Source organism: Populus nigra, chromosome 14 (genome assembly GCF_951802175.1).
Source record: "Populus nigra chromosome 14, ddPopNigr1.1, whole genome shotgun sequence".
Lineage (NCBI taxonomy): Eukaryota > Viridiplantae > Streptophyta > Magnoliopsida > Malpighiales > Salicaceae > Populus > Populus nigra.
Window position 1 is genome coordinate 1,046,867 of NC_084865.1, and position 18,741 is coordinate 1,065,607.

At 34.7% G+C, this 18,741-nt stretch overlaps 3 protein-coding genes across 6 annotated transcripts; all 3 read left to right on the forward strand.

Annotated features, from left to right (window-relative positions):
- The first annotated feature begins 359 nt into the window (after nt 1-359).
- Nucleotides 360-4,656, forward strand: LOC133673429 (calreticulin-3-like). Its single transcript, XM_062094228.1, has 13 exons — nt 360-652; nt 736-931; nt 1,020-1,278; nt 1,423-1,479; nt 1,578-1,625; nt 1,912-1,998; nt 2,091-2,148; nt 2,601-2,668; nt 3,220-3,312; nt 3,399-3,455; nt 3,567-3,638; nt 3,960-3,992; nt 4,351-4,656. Exons 1-13 carry the CDS (start codon nt 418-420, stop codon nt 4,360-4,362), a joined length of 1,275 nt encoding a protein of 424 aa, XP_061950212.1. The 5' UTR covers nt 360-417; the 3' UTR covers nt 4,363-4,656.
- A 1,171-nt stretch (nt 4,657-5,827) lies between these two features.
- LOC133673378 (probable hydroxyacylglutathione hydrolase 2, chloroplastic) lies at nt 5,828-10,425 on the forward strand. Of its 3 annotated transcripts, XR_009834971.1 has the most exons (9): nt 5,828-5,988; nt 6,687-6,869; nt 6,983-7,186; nt 7,477-7,600; nt 8,285-8,385; nt 9,040-9,114; nt 9,211-9,309; nt 9,545-9,639; nt 10,057-10,190. XR_009834971.1 is itself a non-coding variant. In XM_062094132.1 (8 exons), the coding sequence occupies exons 1-8, from the start codon at nt 5,935-5,937 to the stop codon at nt 10,201-10,203; spliced, it is 987 nt and encodes a 328-aa protein (XP_061950116.1). In that variant the 5' UTR covers nt 5,828-5,934; the 3' UTR covers nt 10,204-10,425. The 3 variants fall into 3 exon arrangements, 2 of the variants coding, with proteins under 2 accessions (XP_061950116.1, XP_061950117.1); XM_062094132.1 differs by lacking the exon at nt 9,545-9,639 and having other exon boundaries at nt 10,057-10,425; XM_062094133.1 differs by lacking the exons at nt 5,828-5,988; nt 9,545-9,639 and adding an exon at nt 6,035-6,588 and having other exon boundaries at nt 10,057-10,425.
- A 2,200-nt stretch (nt 10,426-12,625) lies between these two features.
- On the forward strand, nt 12,626-18,093 carry LOC133672617 (3beta-hydroxysteroid-dehydrogenase/decarboxylase). Of its 2 annotated transcripts, none has more exons than XM_062093081.1 (12): nt 12,626-13,087; nt 13,903-13,992; nt 14,119-14,252; nt 14,406-14,576; nt 14,793-14,909; nt 15,015-15,094; nt 15,367-15,562; nt 16,123-16,240; nt 16,686-16,860; nt 17,086-17,242; nt 17,446-17,512; nt 17,610-18,093. In XM_062093081.1, the coding sequence occupies exons 1-12, from the start codon at nt 12,820-12,822 to the stop codon at nt 17,798-17,800; spliced, it is 1,764 nt and encodes a 587-aa protein (XP_061949065.1). In that variant the 5' UTR covers nt 12,626-12,819; the 3' UTR covers nt 17,801-18,093. The 2 variants fall into 2 exon arrangements, with proteins under 2 accessions (XP_061949065.1, XP_061949064.1); XM_062093080.1 differs by having other exon boundaries at nt 12,628-13,087; nt 17,083-17,242.
- The last annotated feature ends 648 nt before the right edge of the window (nt 18,094-18,741 follow it).

The following is an 18,741-nucleotide window of genomic DNA, read 5'->3' on the forward strand; positions in this document are numbered from 1 at the left end:
CGAACGGCAGACGAGCCAAAGTCATGATTCTTGCCATTCTTGTCCTTTCAAAAGTCATGTAGTTTGAACTTTGAAGGTGTCTTCCCAGTCCTGCCTGCCTAGCAATAACTTTGCCCAAGTCATTGCAACCAGTAAAAAATGTCCAAATTCCTCCCCCTTTCACACCTCTCGGGTTATTTGAGAGTGTTCTAAACTTTAAAAAGAAAAGAAACGTTATATTTATATATTTATAGGGAGGTTATTTATGGAAAATCAGTGTTCTAAACTTTAAAAAGAAAAGAAACTTTATATTTATATATTTATAGGGAGGTTATTTATGGAAAATCAGTGTTAACACAAGATTCTCTCCCTTTACTATATAGTGCAATTAGATCCAATCACTACATCACTGGCACTTGGCCAACTGGTTTACCAGAAATGGAGAAGAAGCTAAGACTACATGTCGTTCAAGCCTTAAAGCTACTATTTTTGCTTTTCACTATCCACTGTCTCTTCCTCTTCCCTGTCACTCTCTCTGAAATCTTCTTTGAAGAACGTTTTCAAGATGGGTGGAAAGATAGATGGGTTTTATCAGACTGGAAAAGAAGTGAAGGCAAAGCTGGTACTTTTAAGTACACAGCAGGGAAATGGCCTGGCGATCCAGATGATAAAGGTATATAAACACATGTTAAAGATTTTATCCTTTTGAGTTTATCTTATCTGGGGTTTGATTTTTTAGGAAATTTCGTGTTTCAGGTATTCAAACATATAATGATGCAAAGCATTTTGCTATATCTGCAAAGATATCACCTGAGTTTAGTAACAAGAATAGAACTTTAGTAGTTCAGTATTCTATTAAGTTTGAGCAAGATATTGAGTGTGGTGGTGGGTATATTAAGCTGTTTTCTGGTTATGTTAATCAGAAGAAATTTGGTGGTGATACTCCTTATAGGTAAAGAAAGTGACCCTTTTGATTTTATTGAGGTTTGAGAATTGGATGGTGGCTAAGCTTAAAGTTTGTTGTGTTTTTGTCCTTGCAGTTTTATGTTTGGACCTGATATATGTGGGACTCAAACAAAGAAGCTTCATGTTATCATGTCTTACCAAGGACAAAATTATCCAATCAAGAAGGATTTGCAATGTGAAACTGATAAGTTGACTCATTTCTATACATTTATTCTTAGACCTGATGCATCTTACAGTGTGTTGGTTGATAATAGAGAGAGGGAATCAGGAACCATGTATACAGATTGGGATATACTTCCTCCGCCGAAAATCAAAGATACCAAAGCAAAGAGGGTATGATAGGAACTTGGGATTGGGTTTTGGTTCAATTTTTTTAGGGAAATGTGGTGCTTAGATTATGAATTGCTGATGATACTGTTGTTGATAGTTTGGTGTTTTTGGTCAAACCAAAAATGGTTGACTTTTATTATCTTACAGCCGGCGGACTGGGATGATAGGGAATATATTGAGGATCCTAATGATGTCAAACCAGAGGTATTGCCTAATAATCTGTTTAATAATGTGGTTGAAATAGTGATCTATACATGTTCCTGATACATTTTGCACGTGTTTTATCTGCTTTGATGTTGCAGGGATATGATTCTATCCCCCGGGAGATTCCTGATCCTAAGGCTAAAGAGGTTTGTTTGGTGCCCTCATTTTAGAATTTCCTATGTAATTTTCCCATTCTCGTCTGGTTGGGGTTTGAAACACACTATTGGACTAGTCATGGATTAACTTGCCTTTATATGGCAACGATGTTCTAGGAAGATGTCTTTCTATTTTGCTCCCCCTTATTCAACTTGACGATTAGATAGTTAGGTTATAAATAAGAAGAGATTATCTTGGTTTATTAGTTGATTTTAACAGTCACAGCCCGGAAGACATAATATAACAGGCCTTTCTCTGTGTTGCTGCTTTGAATAGCCTGATAATTGGGATGAAGAGGAGGATGGAATATGGAGGCCACCCAAGATACCAAATCCAGCTTACAAAGGACCATGGAAAAGAAAGGTGCACATCCATACTACTAAACAAAAGTTTGAATAAATTACTCAAGCTGATTATAATGATTATTGAATTAAGTTGTTATCCTGATACTGCAGAAAATCAAGAACCCCAACTATAAAGGAAAATGGAAGACTCCATGGATCGATAACCCAGGTATGAGTCATTCCAGTAAGGAAAAGTAGTTATTTTTAGCGCTTATTTGGGGGGAGAATGCTTAGGACCATTTTGCATATTTAAATGTTCAGGAATAGGAAAATGAGCATGTAGGCCTTTATATCAGCATTTAACCAAGAATGGAGTAGGTGGTATGTTCAAATTGCTGAAACCTGGTACTGGATGTTAGGCAAGTTTGTTGTTGTATAAAAAATGAAAATTTCATTCTGGGCTAATAACAGAGCATAGCAAAATGAGTTAGCTTCTAGGTTGCAGTAGGAATGTTTTTTAAATGAAAAGCAAAATGGTTTTTCAATGAAACTAGTCCCTTCAACAAGGTTGTGTCTGAAATCTCTCAAACTATATGGTCAATCTAATAGCTTTACCAGATTTCAGTATCCAATTTCATTTTGTAAATACTCACAATCCTCTTTTCCTTTCTTTTTTCTCAGAGTTTGAAGATGATCCTGACCTTTATGTGCTAAAGCCCATAAAGTATGTGGGTATTGAAGTTTGGCAGGTGGGCTCATAACTTCTTTCCTTCAACAGGAGATCATTGATATAAATTGTTTGGGGAAAGGTAGCAGACTAATAATACCAAAAAGAGTAAAATTTCGTTATTTGAAACAAAAAAAAAATGGTTGTTTTATCTGATCTGACAAATACATTTGTCACTCTTATATAACCTGGCTTTGCTTATCTGAAGTCATCTGATTAGGCAAGATAGCACATTTTATTATATTCATATTAGTAAACTGGTTAACTAGAGTGGTGGCTAGCTTTTCATTCTAAATTGAAAATCTATTGATTTCAATTCATTTCCGGTTGTAATGGCTTCTTGGCTCATTTCTACCCTCTTGAGGAGTTTGGATTTGTACTCAAGTCTTTGATTTGTCCAAATAACCAAGCTGCCTTGCCATTTGAAACTGATTTGAACTTCTCATTGTGCGTTTTTGGCGGAATGATTGAACTCTTTCATAATTTTTGTTTTCAGTGGAGTTTGGATTTATGCTTCTAATAAGACCCATACCGAGTTACTGTAATCTGATAAGATCAAATATTGCATTGCAGGTGAAGGCTGGTTCAATTTTTGACAATATATTGATCTGTGATGACCCACAATATGCGAGAGAAATTGTGAAAGATGTATTCCAGAATAGAGAGGTGAATTATCGATTTTATAGTCCATGTGGCTGATTGGTTCTGAGGAATATGGCCTGATTTGGATTATCATTTTATGTACATTCCAGATCGAAAAAGATGCCTTTGAGGAAGCAGAGAAAGTGAGAAGAGCTCGAGAAGAAGAGGTGACTTACTTTGTTTACTTGCTTTTGGAAATATGCAATTTTTTTCTATAATTCTACTTTTAACCACTTTTTTGAGCACTGTCCAATTGATTTGAATCATTGCATGAGCAGGAAGCTCAGAGAGCTAGAGAGGAAGGTGAAAAGAGGAGGAAAGAAAGGGGCTACAGGAAGCCTCGTAGAAGGGTATAGTATCTCTTTATTTCTTCTCATCAGAACTTAGTTGATACTTTTAATCTAGCATCTCTTGATTGGTAGCTGAATTAACTTTATATGATATCCCATGCTCAAATAAATAAACTTCTTCTGATGCTCCAAACCATTTAAAAATGTGAGGTGCTACTCATAAAACCATTTTCAGATGATCTTTTCATATTGTTTTATTGAGAAAGAGAGATGAACAGCCAAGGAGTCACAGAAGTAAAACATCATTTTTTGATCATGATCATTGTGATGCTTTTTATTTCTTTAGTGAATGTGATTTAACATAATAAGATTCTTTTGCAGCACGATCCTCGGGATTACTTGGATGATTACCATGTAAGCATATATTTGGCACTCTTTCTCTCATTTTTCCCATTGTAGAACTTTTTTCAATAGCATCATAGCAAGTGGTAAAAGATCAATGGCGCATCTCTTCCGTAGGCAGGAATTACTTGGCTCAAGCCTTTTATTTTTCATTACATTTCATAAAAAATGGTGCCTATATTTTTTATTAAACAAAAAACAATTCTAGCAAATGAACTCTTAAGGTAAACTGTTACATCATCAATGTCTTGGCAATGAAGACAGTATTCAGCTTGAGGCTTTCTGAACAATGATACATTATCTTCACTGAAAACTGTTTCATGCTTTAGTTCAAATAATTTAGTCTGAGCTCGGAACTTTCCTTTTGCAGGATGAACTATAAGCTTTCCATGGCTGGTTCCATCTGTGTCTTACAACTGAAAGAGATACCAAGTTTCAGATTTCTGAAGGCAGCATTGCCTGTTTAAAGCATGTCATGCTGTTGTACCTCCTGTTGTATTGCTGTTGTTGTAACATTAGAGACTCACCAGAGCCACCGCAACAAATAACTTGCCCAAGTTGACATGGCAATTCAGCCATTAAGGTTTAAGTGGGCTCTCGTTATTTGAGTTGACAGTAAATTAATGGACAATTTTGAGGCTAATCATTGAAAATTCTTATGGTTTGGATGGATTAAGGATTGTTTATCAGTTAAAACTTCATCTGCATGAAATCTTTTTTGTGGTTTAAACAGGGCAACTTGTGCCAAGTAGATAGCTCATAGACCGGGCATGTGCCATAGAGGTTTGATCTCCACAATATTTTATTTTCCATTAAAATAGCAAAATCAGATAAAATGGATCCTTTAATTTATGGTGAGGGGCCCTTCAAAGGAAATGTGGGACCTCCTCAACATAGCCTGAAAACACTGTTGTACCTATCGTCTCGAATTTTTGTCTGTTGTTTGGACTTTTCCAGATCATCTCATTCCCATCTATTTCTCTGCGCCTTTCGGAACGCGGCATAATTTACGTTTTAAAAAAAATATATTTTAAAAATATTTTTAGATGTTTTTATCATATCTTCTGTCATGAATAAAACCAAACAAAAATTAAGTAGAATAATATCAAAATAAAAAAAATTGCGGTCCATAAAAATAGAAAAAAAATCAAACAAAATAAGAGGCTAATGATATTTAACAATAAAAAAACTAGTGACAATGATAATCCCATTGGAAAACAAAACAAATGTGTGAAGGGCATTTGCCAAGTAATTTTCTGTATTAATCTTTCATTAATTTATTAGATTTAAATATCAAGATCACTCAAAAATTTATAAAATTTATTTAAATGTATTAGGTTAATAATACATCTTTGATATTATTCAAGTAAATTAATCCTCATTTGGTATTCAAGCTGTTAAGAATATATTTATTAATAAAAAAAATATCTAAAAACAATATAAAAAATATTATTCTTCTATGTGCATTTTTATGACAATGATGGGATACCAATCTGATAATATTTAATATGTTAATTAATCTAAGAATATCTTTTTTCCAATGTTAAAGAAAAAAAAATAATTTAGTTGTTTTTATATCTCCTCTACATGTTTTGAAAAATCACATTATTAGTTGAAGGTAAAATAGACTAAATTATAAGATAATTTAGAGTGTAAATTGTTACACATACAAGAAAATATTGTAATTTTTTTCAGCATGAAAAATAAATATAAAAACAACTAAATTATAAAATAATTATATATATATATATATATATATATATTTTAAAAAAAAAATCATTTTTTAGCATTCCAATTCTGCCGACCCATTTTCCTTGTCAGTCACCAAATTACTTCAATAATAATATTCATCATAATTATTCAGGTGCCAACCCACACCCATCCACAATAACTCTCTCTATCTTTCTCTCTCTAGAAAAAAAAAACAGAGAAATAAAAGAAGGGGAGTGAAGTGATGCAGATGATCTCCAAAGCATCCTGTGCCATGGCTACCCTCCCTTGCTCCAGGGTGGGGTTGCGTGCTTCCATTTCTTGTTTACTCAAGACCCATTTGATTTTGTTGAATGTTTTGTACTTTAGTGTTGGTTTAAACTTTAAAGTCTCTTTCTTTATGGGAAATGAGTGATCTTGATGTCTGAACCCATTTGAGAGATTGGAGAATCCTTGCTTCTGTTTTGTTTTGGAGTATTATTTGCTTGTTTTTTGTTTAAAGTTTTCATTTTTAACTTCTTTTAAGAAAGCCCATTTACTGTTTTGTACTAGTTTTGATAGTGGAGGTAGAAGGAATGGTGAAAGTTCATTTTTCTTCTCCTAGTGGTGATGTAGGTTTTTTACCAGAAGTTTAATTGGTTGGATGGTAAAGAATCAAGTGATTTGATGTAATGGGCACTTTGTTTTATTTTTTGTTGAAGTTGAGGAGAAGGCATAATTGGTGAATTGTATGTAGACATATGAGCTTTTGAAGACAGGAAATCATCTTGAGAAGCTGAACTTTCTGTATATATTTTTTTGGCCTTTCTAATGCAAATGATTTCATCCATCTATCACTTTCCATTTGCTGCATTTGGTTTTTCATAGCAGGAGATGATTTTCCTTCTTTGTGGAATAGGTTTGGTGTTTATTTCTGGTGATGTAGTGGATATATACTTGCTAAAACTGTGGAGATTGAGATCCAGGACCTTATATTTGTTTCTCTTACATTGTTAGGTGAGGAGTGGGCTTTGCATATTGCCAGGCATGAGGCAACTTAGCCTTAGTAAAGGTCTTGTGTATGCATTCACGCGTTTGTTGTCTACGCCATTTAAAACCTTGCGTGGAGCAAGTCGAACACTCAAAGTTGCCCAGTTTTGCAGTGTTTCTAATATGTCATCCTCATTGCAAATTGAATTGGTAAGAATCTGTGATGTTTTTATTTTGCAAGCACTGTTGTAATTTTGAAGTGTTGAGTGCTCTTATTGTGAATGGATGCCTCGTATCATTTTTTGCTACCTTCATTGCTTCAGGTGCCATGTCTTAAGGACAATTATGCATATCTCTTACATGACGAGGATACAGGCACAGTTGGAGTTGTCGATCCGTCTGAAGCTACACCTGTTATAGATGCTTTAAGTCGGAAAAACTGGAACTTAACTTATATACTAAATACTCATCATCATCATGATCACACAGGTGGGAATCAAGAGTTGAAAGCAAGATATGGTGCAAAGGTATGCAACTGGGTTCCCATTTTCTTTCTTCTCCCAACTTACATTGGATGAGATTAGATGAATTCAAGGAGCTTTGATACAAGAGCCTTATAATGGTCAAAAGCCAGAGTTTCTATTCACCGTTTTAAATCTGCTTGTATTGAGTCTAATTCTTGAAACTTAGCTTAGTCTAAGGTTTTCAATGAATGCTGAGGATTCTTCATTGAGTATTAAGAGAGTCCTGCATGGTTGTTTGTAAAGTAGCTCTCAAAATTTTCTGTCGTTTTTACGGTTCCACTTCTTGTTTGTAGGTAATTGGTTCGGGAGTCGACAGGGATAGGATTCCTGGCATTGATATTGTTCTGAATGATGGGGATAAGTGGATGTTTGCAGCCCATGAGGTGCAAGTAATGGACACTCCTGGCCATACCCGAGGTTGTATTTCCTTATTGATTGATCTAACATTAGGAAATCCTGTCGATGATAGATATTCATGAGAATCATATCATTATAATGTCAAAATGGTTTCTTTTCTTCTGTTAATTTTGAAATGACACTGAAAATGCATGTTAAATCAATGCATTTCCATGCTGTTCCAAAAAAGAAAAAATAATGCATTTTCTAGAAGCATGAACTTGTGATTCACTACTTAGAATAAAACTCAAGAAATATGTAAAACGCCAATATAAAATCCAAGTCACATGAAATAGTTATAAATGCATTGCACATTGGAAGGCAGCAACAGGTCATAGCTTCCAATATCTGTCTTGCATGCCATTAAAATGGGGATCTTAGAATTTTCTGTTTGGAGATTATCCAGTTGCATGGGACATGTGGTATAGACTCAATACAAAAAATAAAGGTGAAACAAACATTTTTTTGTTGGCTTCATCTAGACCAAAACAGAAATTTTGTCAATTTTGTCAGTAAATTTCAGTCGTGTCTTCATATTTTCTAGTTAATTGCATACATGGATAGCGCTGGTTATTTCTAGTAAGGTGGTGGATGGATTTCTCTTGTTGGTTTTGGGAGGAGTAAAGAGTGTAAGACTTCATGGTTATGCAGCTACTGCAGTTTTTGTTGTTCTGACGTTCAGCATTCATTTAATTGTTATTGTAGGCCACATTAGTTTCTACTTTCCTGGTTCTGGGGCTATTTTTACCGGAGACACTTTATTTAGTTTATCATGTGGCAAGCTTTTTGAAGGAACACCTGAGCAGGTAATTCTTGACATTTGTTCTTCGTTTTACTATTATTCTGAAGTTCAAAACTATATCTAATGATGCACATATTGGGTTGGACTTTCCTATTTGAGAAAAAATGTTTCAGTACATGAATCTGCAAGGTGAAATTATTTTCAAAAGAATCATTTCATCCTTTTGACTTGAAGAGTATTGAATTGTTAATGATACATGTTTTCTGAACTTGAACGCTGATATATTTCCCTAGCTTTCACCGCCCAATAAAAAGAGATCTGTGATTTTGAACCTCCAAAAACATCGTTTTCTTTTCAGTTAATTTTTCTAAATCTCTGTCTTTACTCTACAGTTCACAAGTTGTACATTTAATGAAATATTTTATAGTTAGAAGGGGACATCCCTGCAGTCAAATCTTAAGATGATTGGGTGAAACATTGGAGGATGGGATAGAACTACTTCCAATTGTGTAATCCAAATAGCAGGCCTCTTAATTAACCAACAGAATACAAGATGAAGCTAGTCACTTGATTATTATATGTATGTAATGCCTCTCTGCAGTCAATATTTCATTGTTAAAAATTGTGTCCATATTGAAGGCATTGTGGAAACTGGTTGCCCTTTTCTTCGTGTTTCATGATGATTTAATACTATAGCATCTGATTGTCTTTGTTGCAGATGCATTCTTCCCTCAGGAAAATCGTGTCACTGCCTGATGATACAAATATATATTGTGGTCACGAATATACATTGGTTGGTCACTGTTATCTTTGTTTTTTGTATCCTGCTTGCATGATCTACTAAAGGTCAAAGATCAAGGCCCTAACTACGATGCATCTTTTCTGACAGAGTAATTCAAAGTTTGCACTGTCTATAGAACCAAATAACGATGCACTCCAGTCGTATGCAGCCCACATAGCACATCTTCGCAGCAAAAGTTTTCCAACAGTGAGTCGTAAACCTTTTTATTTGTTCTTTTGAAATAACTAACCAATGATGGGTTGCCACAATGCCTGAACCCACCCCTACCCTCAAGTTCACAATGAGAGCAGGATCCAATCCTATGCCTCTAGTACAAGGCCAGGAGAATATAGCAACGGAGTGATGTGCCGCTGGATTTTCTTATTTCCTATCTTTGTGATCTAGAATGAAAATTGATTTTATGATTTGTGCCTCTTATCAGTCTTGACAGCGCGCACATAGCCCTTCAACTCGATAGAGATTCCTATCCATGATTGAGCTCATGATGTTTCAAACTGAAACATTGACTTTTGAAAGGTATCTTGCCTTTTGGAAGCAGATATAGGCACCAAATTCAGTTGCAAGTTAAGCATTTGCCTTACAAGGGATGTGTGTGCTACTGTACGTGAGTACATACCATCTTCGGCTTTATAGAAGCACTTAAAGTTTTATGTCCTTAGTTTTCCTGCCTGGCTCCGGCTATTAGAGTTTTTAATTTTGTAGAACCGCACAACCTTCCTCATGGATACGCCTTGAAATGGTATTCAGTCTCAGTAAACTTGAAGTAGCTTGCAAGCTGAGTTCCTTAGACATCAACAATCTTCATAAATTATCGATCAACTTGATTTAATTTCATAGTCTTGGATGTGTTTTTATTTTCTTTGCTTATCATTGAACTTTAAATTTTATCTTTTTAAAGTTTAGCTTAGAACGTGAGTTTTTCTGTCTTATCAGATTCCAACTAAGCTAAAGGTTGAAAAGGCTTGCAATCCTTTCCTCCGCACATCAAGTACAGAAATCCGGCAGACCTTAAACATTCCAGCAACAGCAAGTGATTCAGAAGCCTTAGGCGTCATCCGCCAAGCAAAGGACAATTTTTAGATCACATACAAGATTATCAACTTGTTATAGGATAGGTGATTCAGCTATGTATTATTCTCTGCGGGTTTTGATATCTTGAATTTCCTTCGGATTCTCTAACCAAAAGAAATAGCAAATCCTGCTTTCTGCTATTTGGATAAGATGGTTTAATTCCGTACCAGCTCAGCTTTTATTAGCTGTGAAAACATTGCGAAGAAGGTATTCATTTTTGGTTCTGGTTCATGCATGGTGCCATTTCTTCCACTACTGTAAACACTTATTTTTCTGCTGTTCGACTGAAGTTGGGCTTGGCAAGAGCTTTGACTGTGCTGTTCGGCAAGTGACGCTCCATGTATGGAGAGCTGGATTTTCTCTTTTTGATTATAAATTCAGAAAACGAAATACCAAAACTAAAGTAAAAAAGTTGTCTAGAGTCCGTGAGGCTGCATTACTTCTTTTTTTTCCCCTTTTTGCCGTGAATATTTCTTGACGTGGATAATCTGCTCCAACACATGGTTATTATACTCGGCCTAATCCCTGAAGCTGATATCTCGCAGCTGAGTCAATTAGATTAGATAAGTGTGACCTAGTCAACCTCGACACTGAAAGAAAAACATGGATTCAGGCGTAGGTAGTGGTTTAGAAGAACTTAAAATTTAGGAGACAGACACCGAGGGGCCACGATGCCTTTTGCCAGGACTCCTAATCACTTGCAGCTAGGAAAACCACTCTGCACCATTTATTAATCAATGGCGTTTGTGGGGTGAATAATGAATTGCTTTATCATGGTGGGACACCAGCAAATGAAGGCTGGTTTTCGTTGAGTTAGGAAGAAATCTGGCCCCTCCTCGCTAGAAAAAAACAAGGAATTGGGCAAGGTATGGCAGAGACTTCTTGTGTCTTGTGTTGTGGGAGAGGTTGCTTACCTCTATCTGCTTCGTGTGTGTGTTTCTTTTGGCTTTGTGGTATGGTAGGTGATGGATGGGTTTACCAAATAAAGCTGAAAAAGATCTGACATCACTCCCCCCTCTCCCATTGAAGAAACTGGCACCAAATCCATGAAGTTGGCAGGCACAGTCACGTCTCTCATGAGAGATCCTGCTCTACTTTTAAAAGTGTATTTTAAGAAAATTAATTTAAAATCTAACCCATGAATTTAATTAAATTTGATTAAGTCAACTTCCACCCTAATTAATATAAAATCTAACCCTCCAAGCTGACCTGTTTAATTGAAGAGGGTTCAATAAAATTAATATATGGGCCAACTTTCACCTAATATAAATAAATTGATCTCTTTAATTCCGATTAAAAACATATCATTTATTCACATCAAAACTATATTATAAGTTATAAAAACAAAAAGAAGGATTAGGAATCTCGTAGCCTTGGAAACCTCGTAACATTCTACATAAGCTGCTTGCATCATAAATAAATACATGTAAAGCAGATGAGTGGGCGTTGTCTCTCTTTTTAAGCCACTTTCTTGCTATTCAAAAGGCACATCATAAGCAACTTTTATTTTTAATTTCTTTAATAATAACAGTTGTTTTTAAAGTATTTTTTATTTGAAAATATATTAAAATAATATATTTTTTTATTTTTTAAAAATTATTTTTAACATCAATATGATATAAAACTATAAATACAAAATTAAACAAAAAAATATTTAAATTTTGTGCAACCCTGTTCAGAATACAAGAACAGAGGGGGGTTCTGAAGTTTCAAGAAAGCAAATTCCTTTTCAAGTTAGCTTTTATGTCAAAGTTCATGTTTTTTTTTGTTTTATTCAACTGGTCCCTCTGTGGATCCATTGAATTTTAGGATAGCTCCTTTTTTAAGTTTTGTGTATCTATCAAAAAATAATCAAAAAGGACTAGATGAATGTACTCCACTACTGGTTAACTATATATACGATTTTTTTAATTCAAATATGAAAATATAGTTTGAACAACTTAATAAGAGAGCATTTGAAAATAAATAATTAAAAATAATTATTTTTTTTATATTTTTGATCGTTTTGATATATTGATTTAAAAAATAATTTAAAAAATAAAAAAATATTTTAATACATTTCAGAATAAAAAATATTTTGAAAAGCAACCACAACTTTAAATAATTTTAAAAACATCCTTAATGATAAAAAAAATAATTTAACTTCCAGTTATAAAATCTAAATGTCTTGTTAGGTGGATTTATAACCTAGTAATTTGTCTAAATTAACAAAACAAAAAAGGAATGAATTAACCTGATTCTATTTGAATTGATTCACAATCTTAACCTAACTAAAACTGGATCACAAACCTATCAATATTTAAAAAAAAAACATTAAAATTTAAATTAATTTTAATTAACACGAATCAACACTATTAATTTATAACCCAAGTCCTATACTTAGATAATCTCCGTATCAAGATTTAGAACTGTCACATAAACGGATTCCGAGTTTGGAATATACCCTTCGCCATCAACCTATGTGTAGGAAAAAAGAAAGAAAAAGGAAAGCAGATCCTATGGGACCCACCAACAATTAAGAGTATCAATAAACGCACGCACAGTTTCCCCGCCAATTCTTTCCTCAGTTATAAAAAATTCCCCAAACCCCCAAATTTCAAGAACATTAATCAAAATCCTCTAAAAATGGCGATCGTTGACGATTTGATAAACCCTAGAGGAGCCCAAAGAACTTGCGTCGTGGTGCTTGGTGGCCGGGGCTTTTTAGGCCGATCGCTTGTTACACGTCTCCTTCAACTCGGTGATTGGATTGTTCGAGTCGCCGATTCGACTCCCTCCTTGCAACTCGATGCTGACTCTAATCATGGTGACTCTGTCCTTCGTGATGCTCTTGCGTCAGGTCTTGCTTCTTATTGTCAAGTCGATGTTCGCGATCCCTCTCAAATCATTAAAGGTAACGAAAAATTCGGAGATTTCGAGCGTTTCCTTTTGGCTGTATATGTGTGTGTGTGTTTGTATTATGGTTGGTTGGTGAGCAAGTGTGAGAAAGGAAGGGAAATGAGAGAAAAATGGAATTTTTTTTTGGATTGCTGTGGTGATTTCTGGCAGTACCGTGGTCAAAGGAGGCTGTAAATTATTTGTTTAACTGTTTAACTCATTGAAATTTTTTAAAGTTACTATCTTTTATACAATTACTTCTTGAAATTTAAAATATTAAGGAATATCATGTGTTTTTGGCTGGTAAAAAGGTAATTGAAAAGAAAAATAAAAGGAAAGAAATGGAGAGAAAATTACCGTGATGAAATAAATCTGTGCAAGTCTATGGCCGTTTTAAGTTAGAGTTCAATTTGTTTTATAGTTTTTGTAATTGAAGAGAGTTACTGAGGTTTAGTTTACTGTAGTTTTGGGGTTTTGAAACGAGTGATGGAAGGTCATTTGTGGGATTCTGGAGTGAGTTTCTTTTGTTTGGTTTCTAAGAAAATTGAAAGAAAGAAAAGAAAGTTAAGTTTTGAATTGTTTATTCAATATAGTGTGTGTGTTAGCCCTGTAAAGTTCATATTATTTCATGAAAATCTTGAGTGATTTTATTCTTAACAAATGGTTAGATGCTCATGGTGGTGGGACCCTTTGTTTGATTGCTGAGAAAATGGGAGAAATGGATATCTGAATAATGTGAAAATTCGTGGGTGGAAATTTGAATTTGGTTAATTTTTTCTGGATGATATGTAAATGAAGAGAGCGAAATGTCTGTGATCTGTCTTTTTGCAGCTGTTGAAGGATCATCTGTTGTATTTTACATGGAAGCTACTGACTTACCGAAACATGATTTCTATGATTGCTACATGATTATAGTTCAAGGTAATTAATGGGCTATTACTTTTTTCAGTATATTAAAACCATGCACCATGGAGGGGGGAAGTTGGTACTGGGGGTGGAACATTTCAGAATAATTTTTGTCTGATTGCTTGTTTTCATTTTATACAGGTGCTAAAAATGTCATCAATGCTTGCCGAGAATGCAAAGTTAGACAGCTTATATATAACAGTTCTGCAGATGTAATTTTTGATGGTTCACGTGATATATGTAACAGGGACGAGTCTTTTCCATGCCATTGGAAAGTATGTTTGTTGCTCTAGAGATTTCACCTCTTCTTCTTTGTTTTTTTTTTGTTCTTTGGAGAATGAAATTCCCTTCTTACATTTTCTATTGGGTAATGTAATTTTCTTTTCCCTTTTGACTGGTATTTTTTTTTTTTTTTTATCATGATACAGTTTGCAGACATGCTGAGTGATCTTAAGGCTCAAGCAGAAGCATTACTCCTGTGTGCTAACAACATTGGCGGTCTTTTAACATGTGCACTGCGGCCTAGCAATGTCTTCGGACCTGGAGACACTCAGCTTGTTCCTTTTTTAGTGAATTTAGCAAGATCTGGCTGGGCAAAGGTTTGAAGACTATTTGTGCTCAGCATCTTTTGTGTGATTTTTCATGCTTTATTGATTTTGTGAACTTCTTATACTACTGTGATTGAATCCCCCCCCCCCTCTTTCTGTAGTTTGCTTTAGGTATCTAGTTGATATATATTGTACACCAAATTTCTTTCCATGAGCATGAACTGTTGTTTTTGAATTCTTTTGAAGTGATGTGGTTTCTCATTTCAGTTTATTATAGGAAGTGGTGACAATATGTCTGACTTTACCTTTGCTGAGAATGTTGCTCATGCCCACATCTGTGCAGCAAAAGCTCTAGATTCTCAGATGATCTCTGTGGCTGGAAAGGTATTCCAATATTCTTAATGGTCATGTGTGGTGAACACTTTAGTTTCTGTGTTTGGTGACATTAAATGCATAAGGAAAACATTACTTGTTTTCAATCAAATGCAGGCATTTTTCATCACGAACCTCGAACCTATGAAGTTTTGGGAATTTGTATCATTGATATTAGAAGGCTTGGGGTATCAAAGGTAAAGTAAGCATATTGATCTTTCTTTTTCAAATGATGCTAGGTTGGTGGTGTGTTGGCTGCTGCAGGATCTTTAGAATTTCAGCATTATAATTTAAAAAATCTGAATGTAGGGATTGTAAACCAGTTTTAAGCCTCAACCTGGTGTTGAAAGACTTAGATTTCAGCTCTAAGATGGGAGCATGCTTTTTTAGTTCTCATTCTTTTGTATGCTTGTCTTGGATTTTCTCATACTGCAATCTGAATCTGAGTTTTTATTTACTATGACTACAGACCTTCCATAAAAATTCCTGCCAGGATAGTCAGCTATGTTCTCTTGGTTGTTGAATGGATTCGTGAAAAGCTTGGCTCCAGAAAATATAACCATGACATCTCAGCTCGCTTCTTTCATGTAGCCTCATGCACCAGAACTTTTAACTGCTCTGCAGCTCAAAAGTACATTGGATACTCACCAGTTGTCTCCCTGGAAGTGAGTTTTGTTAACTGTATGGTCCCTTATGTCTTTCTTGCATGTAATTGTCAAATCATCAATGCTTTTCTTAGAAACCTTAGTTCTTTTACCCAGTCTTTGTGGCCATTCTGTTATCCTCATAATTCTCGGGCCTATAAGCGTTGAGATTTTTCAACATTCAGCACTTTTGTCCATTTGAGTGTCTTTTATCTTGTAGTCCAATTTATCACATTTCTTATTTTTTTTTATTTAATTAACTTTTATTCCTTGTAATGTTAAAAGAACAATATTTACCTTGGGGCAAGGAAAATTGATGTTGTGGCCCCTTTGCAAATATACTCAGTCAGTATCCAGCAATTGATTGGTCTTGCCAGTCTAACATGCTTGATTGATTCGGATAACATTTTCCTTCAAGTCAAAGTGACCTTTAGATTACCAGCCTTTTTTCAGCAGGCACTCATTGCTATGATGGACATCAAATGAAATGAAAAGTGCGTTGTCATGTTTCAATAGCTTAATTTAAAGTTTTGGAACACCTACAACATAACAGTTTATTGTTTGTGTTGGTTAATAAGCAGGATGGCATCAGATTGACCATTGAATCATTCTCTCATTTGGCCAAGGACTCGTCTTTTGGAAGATTCTTGAACTTTGAAGATCAATCAAAAGCTGAGAAGCTGCTGGGCAGTGGTAAAGGTTGGGATTTTTTTTGTTATGTAGAAGTTAAATTGGGCTGTGCAGTAATACTGGTAGTACATTATATAGCTGTAGGTTCAAGTCTCTACCAACACAACCTATGAAACTTTCAGAAGTGAGGCTTTATTGATTTGGGCTTAGATTGATAACTTTTGCGGTCTTGATTCTTGCGGGGGTGTCATTGTTCACACTGATGCATTGCCTTTTTACACCAGGTTACCCCTGATTTCAGCCTCCAAGTCACATGAGGTGGATGTATTTAGCTGAATGGCCATGACTATTGTTGCAGTAGCCACAACTAATCTCTTTGGTTGTGTCTATGCTCAACTGAAACCACTTTCTGTCTGCATTAGCCTTTTCTTTTTAGTTATACATCATTTCAACCATATTTTGTAGTAAGGTGCCTTTTTTTGTCACTATAATGACTTGAACTCTCTTTTTGCAGTTTCAGACATTTTGCTGTGGAGAGATGAGAAGAAAACATTTACTTGTTTTGTTGCTCTTGTCCTGTTGTTTTACTGGTTTTTGCTTTCTGGAAAAACGTTTGCCTCATCCACTGCCAACCTGCTGCTTTTAGTGACAACCATCCTATATGGATATGCCAATCTACCTCCAAAGATGTGAGTATTAACAACTTCTATGAAGGTCTGAGATTGAATATTACCAGGCTCTGTAACTTTATATAATTTCTTCAAATTTCTAACATATATATATTTCTCTTCATCTTGACAACCCCCCTGTTTCTACTTCAAATATGTGAGTGTTATAAATGTTTTTGCTCTAAAACTCATCCTCATCAAAATCCATTGTTATCTGGTCTGTTGATTGTGGTGCTTTTGCAGCAGTTCCAGTTTCAACACTCCGAAGATATCTTTGTCTTCCTTTGAAATTTCAGAAAATTCAGTGAGAGATTCTATAATGTCCATAGTATGTCTATGGAACAGAGGGCATCACACTATAAGATCATTGGCCCAAGGAGAGGATTGGAACAAATTCTTCCAGGTATAGATTATGATAGCATTTGTTTTACATTTTGAGTGATTTTATCAGTTTTCTATTTTATTTTTGTTATTTAGAACGTGATTAGTGTAGCCTTCTTCAATGGAGAGTGGGTTAAGTCCAAGTCTTCTATCAACTTTTTTTTTTTTATGGATGTAATTTTCTCGTGGAATTCTGTTGCTAAATAATTTTTATCATCAATTCAGGTGGCACTTTTTCTCTATTTCGTTAAGTGGATCCTGGTGGAATCCTTGGCTGTGGCAATAGGTTTAGGTAGGGAACGGTTTATTTTAAAATCCCAAATTTTATTTATTTTATCGTGATCAACTCTGTTTGTTTCTAAGTTTGACCTTGTTGGAACTAAATGCAGCTCTGGTCTTTGCCTTCACCGCCTTCTTCGTTTACGAGCAATATGAATCAGAAATCGATGGATTAACCGCAATGCTCTTCAGCTTAACAAAGGGACTGTTGACGAGTTATGTTCCTGCATCTATGACATCATTTCTACAAAACAAGGGAGTGCTGCGGAAAGAGAATGGCAAGGTGGTAAATGATGAATAAGCAGCATGTGGATCGAAATCTTCTTAAACTCAAATACAGAATTCAAGCTGTTCGTACACAATATGCCAGTCGATTTAGGCTTCGAAACGAGCTCTATGGAGATGAGATGCATCCCCAGAAAAACAAAAAAACGAGGTATGTTAATACAGTACAAGCCGTTTATCCTTTTGCTAGTCTCCGAAGGACAGATAGTCGTAGATATCCTTACTGTTAACACGTCTGTAACTCTTGTGGAATACTAGAGAGAGAATGTTCAGATATGATGATGGATAGCTTTGCATTCGGATATACAACTCTGATGGCTCTGATCTTGACTAGTGAAATATGCTCTACCCAGATCATTCTCGTAGGAACTCATTAAAAACAAGTTTATTAAAGAAAAATTTAAACAATTTGGTTCTCAGTTTCATATTTGAGTATGATATCAAAGTTATTAAACCAGTTTGTTCATGAAATAAACTAATATCTGGATAACAGGTTGAGTGAGTTGATTTGGATCAATTTAAAATGATATTATTTTAACTTAAAATTGATTTGAATCTTTTTAAATTCAAATATAGATTTTGACTGAGTTTCATGTAAATTGATCGAGTTTCATAGAGTTGAGCTATAAATTCAAGTTGACTTTAATAATTAATAATTGCTTCATGTATAAGGAAGCATTAAGTGAATTCCTCCCCAAGTTCGTGGATGTCACAATACTCTCATCACGCACAAATAAATTTTTGAACACGAAAAGTCTATCCAAGAGAAAAAGAAGAAAATTGGGATACAAACCTCGTATTATTAAAGACAATAAGAAGTAAAATTATTATTATTAATTCCTTAATCCCAGCATAGATAATAAAATTACAAAAATTAAAAATTATGATAAAAATATTTATAAAATGGCCTACACTACCAATTAAATAATTTCCATATAAATATAAAGAAAAACAGGT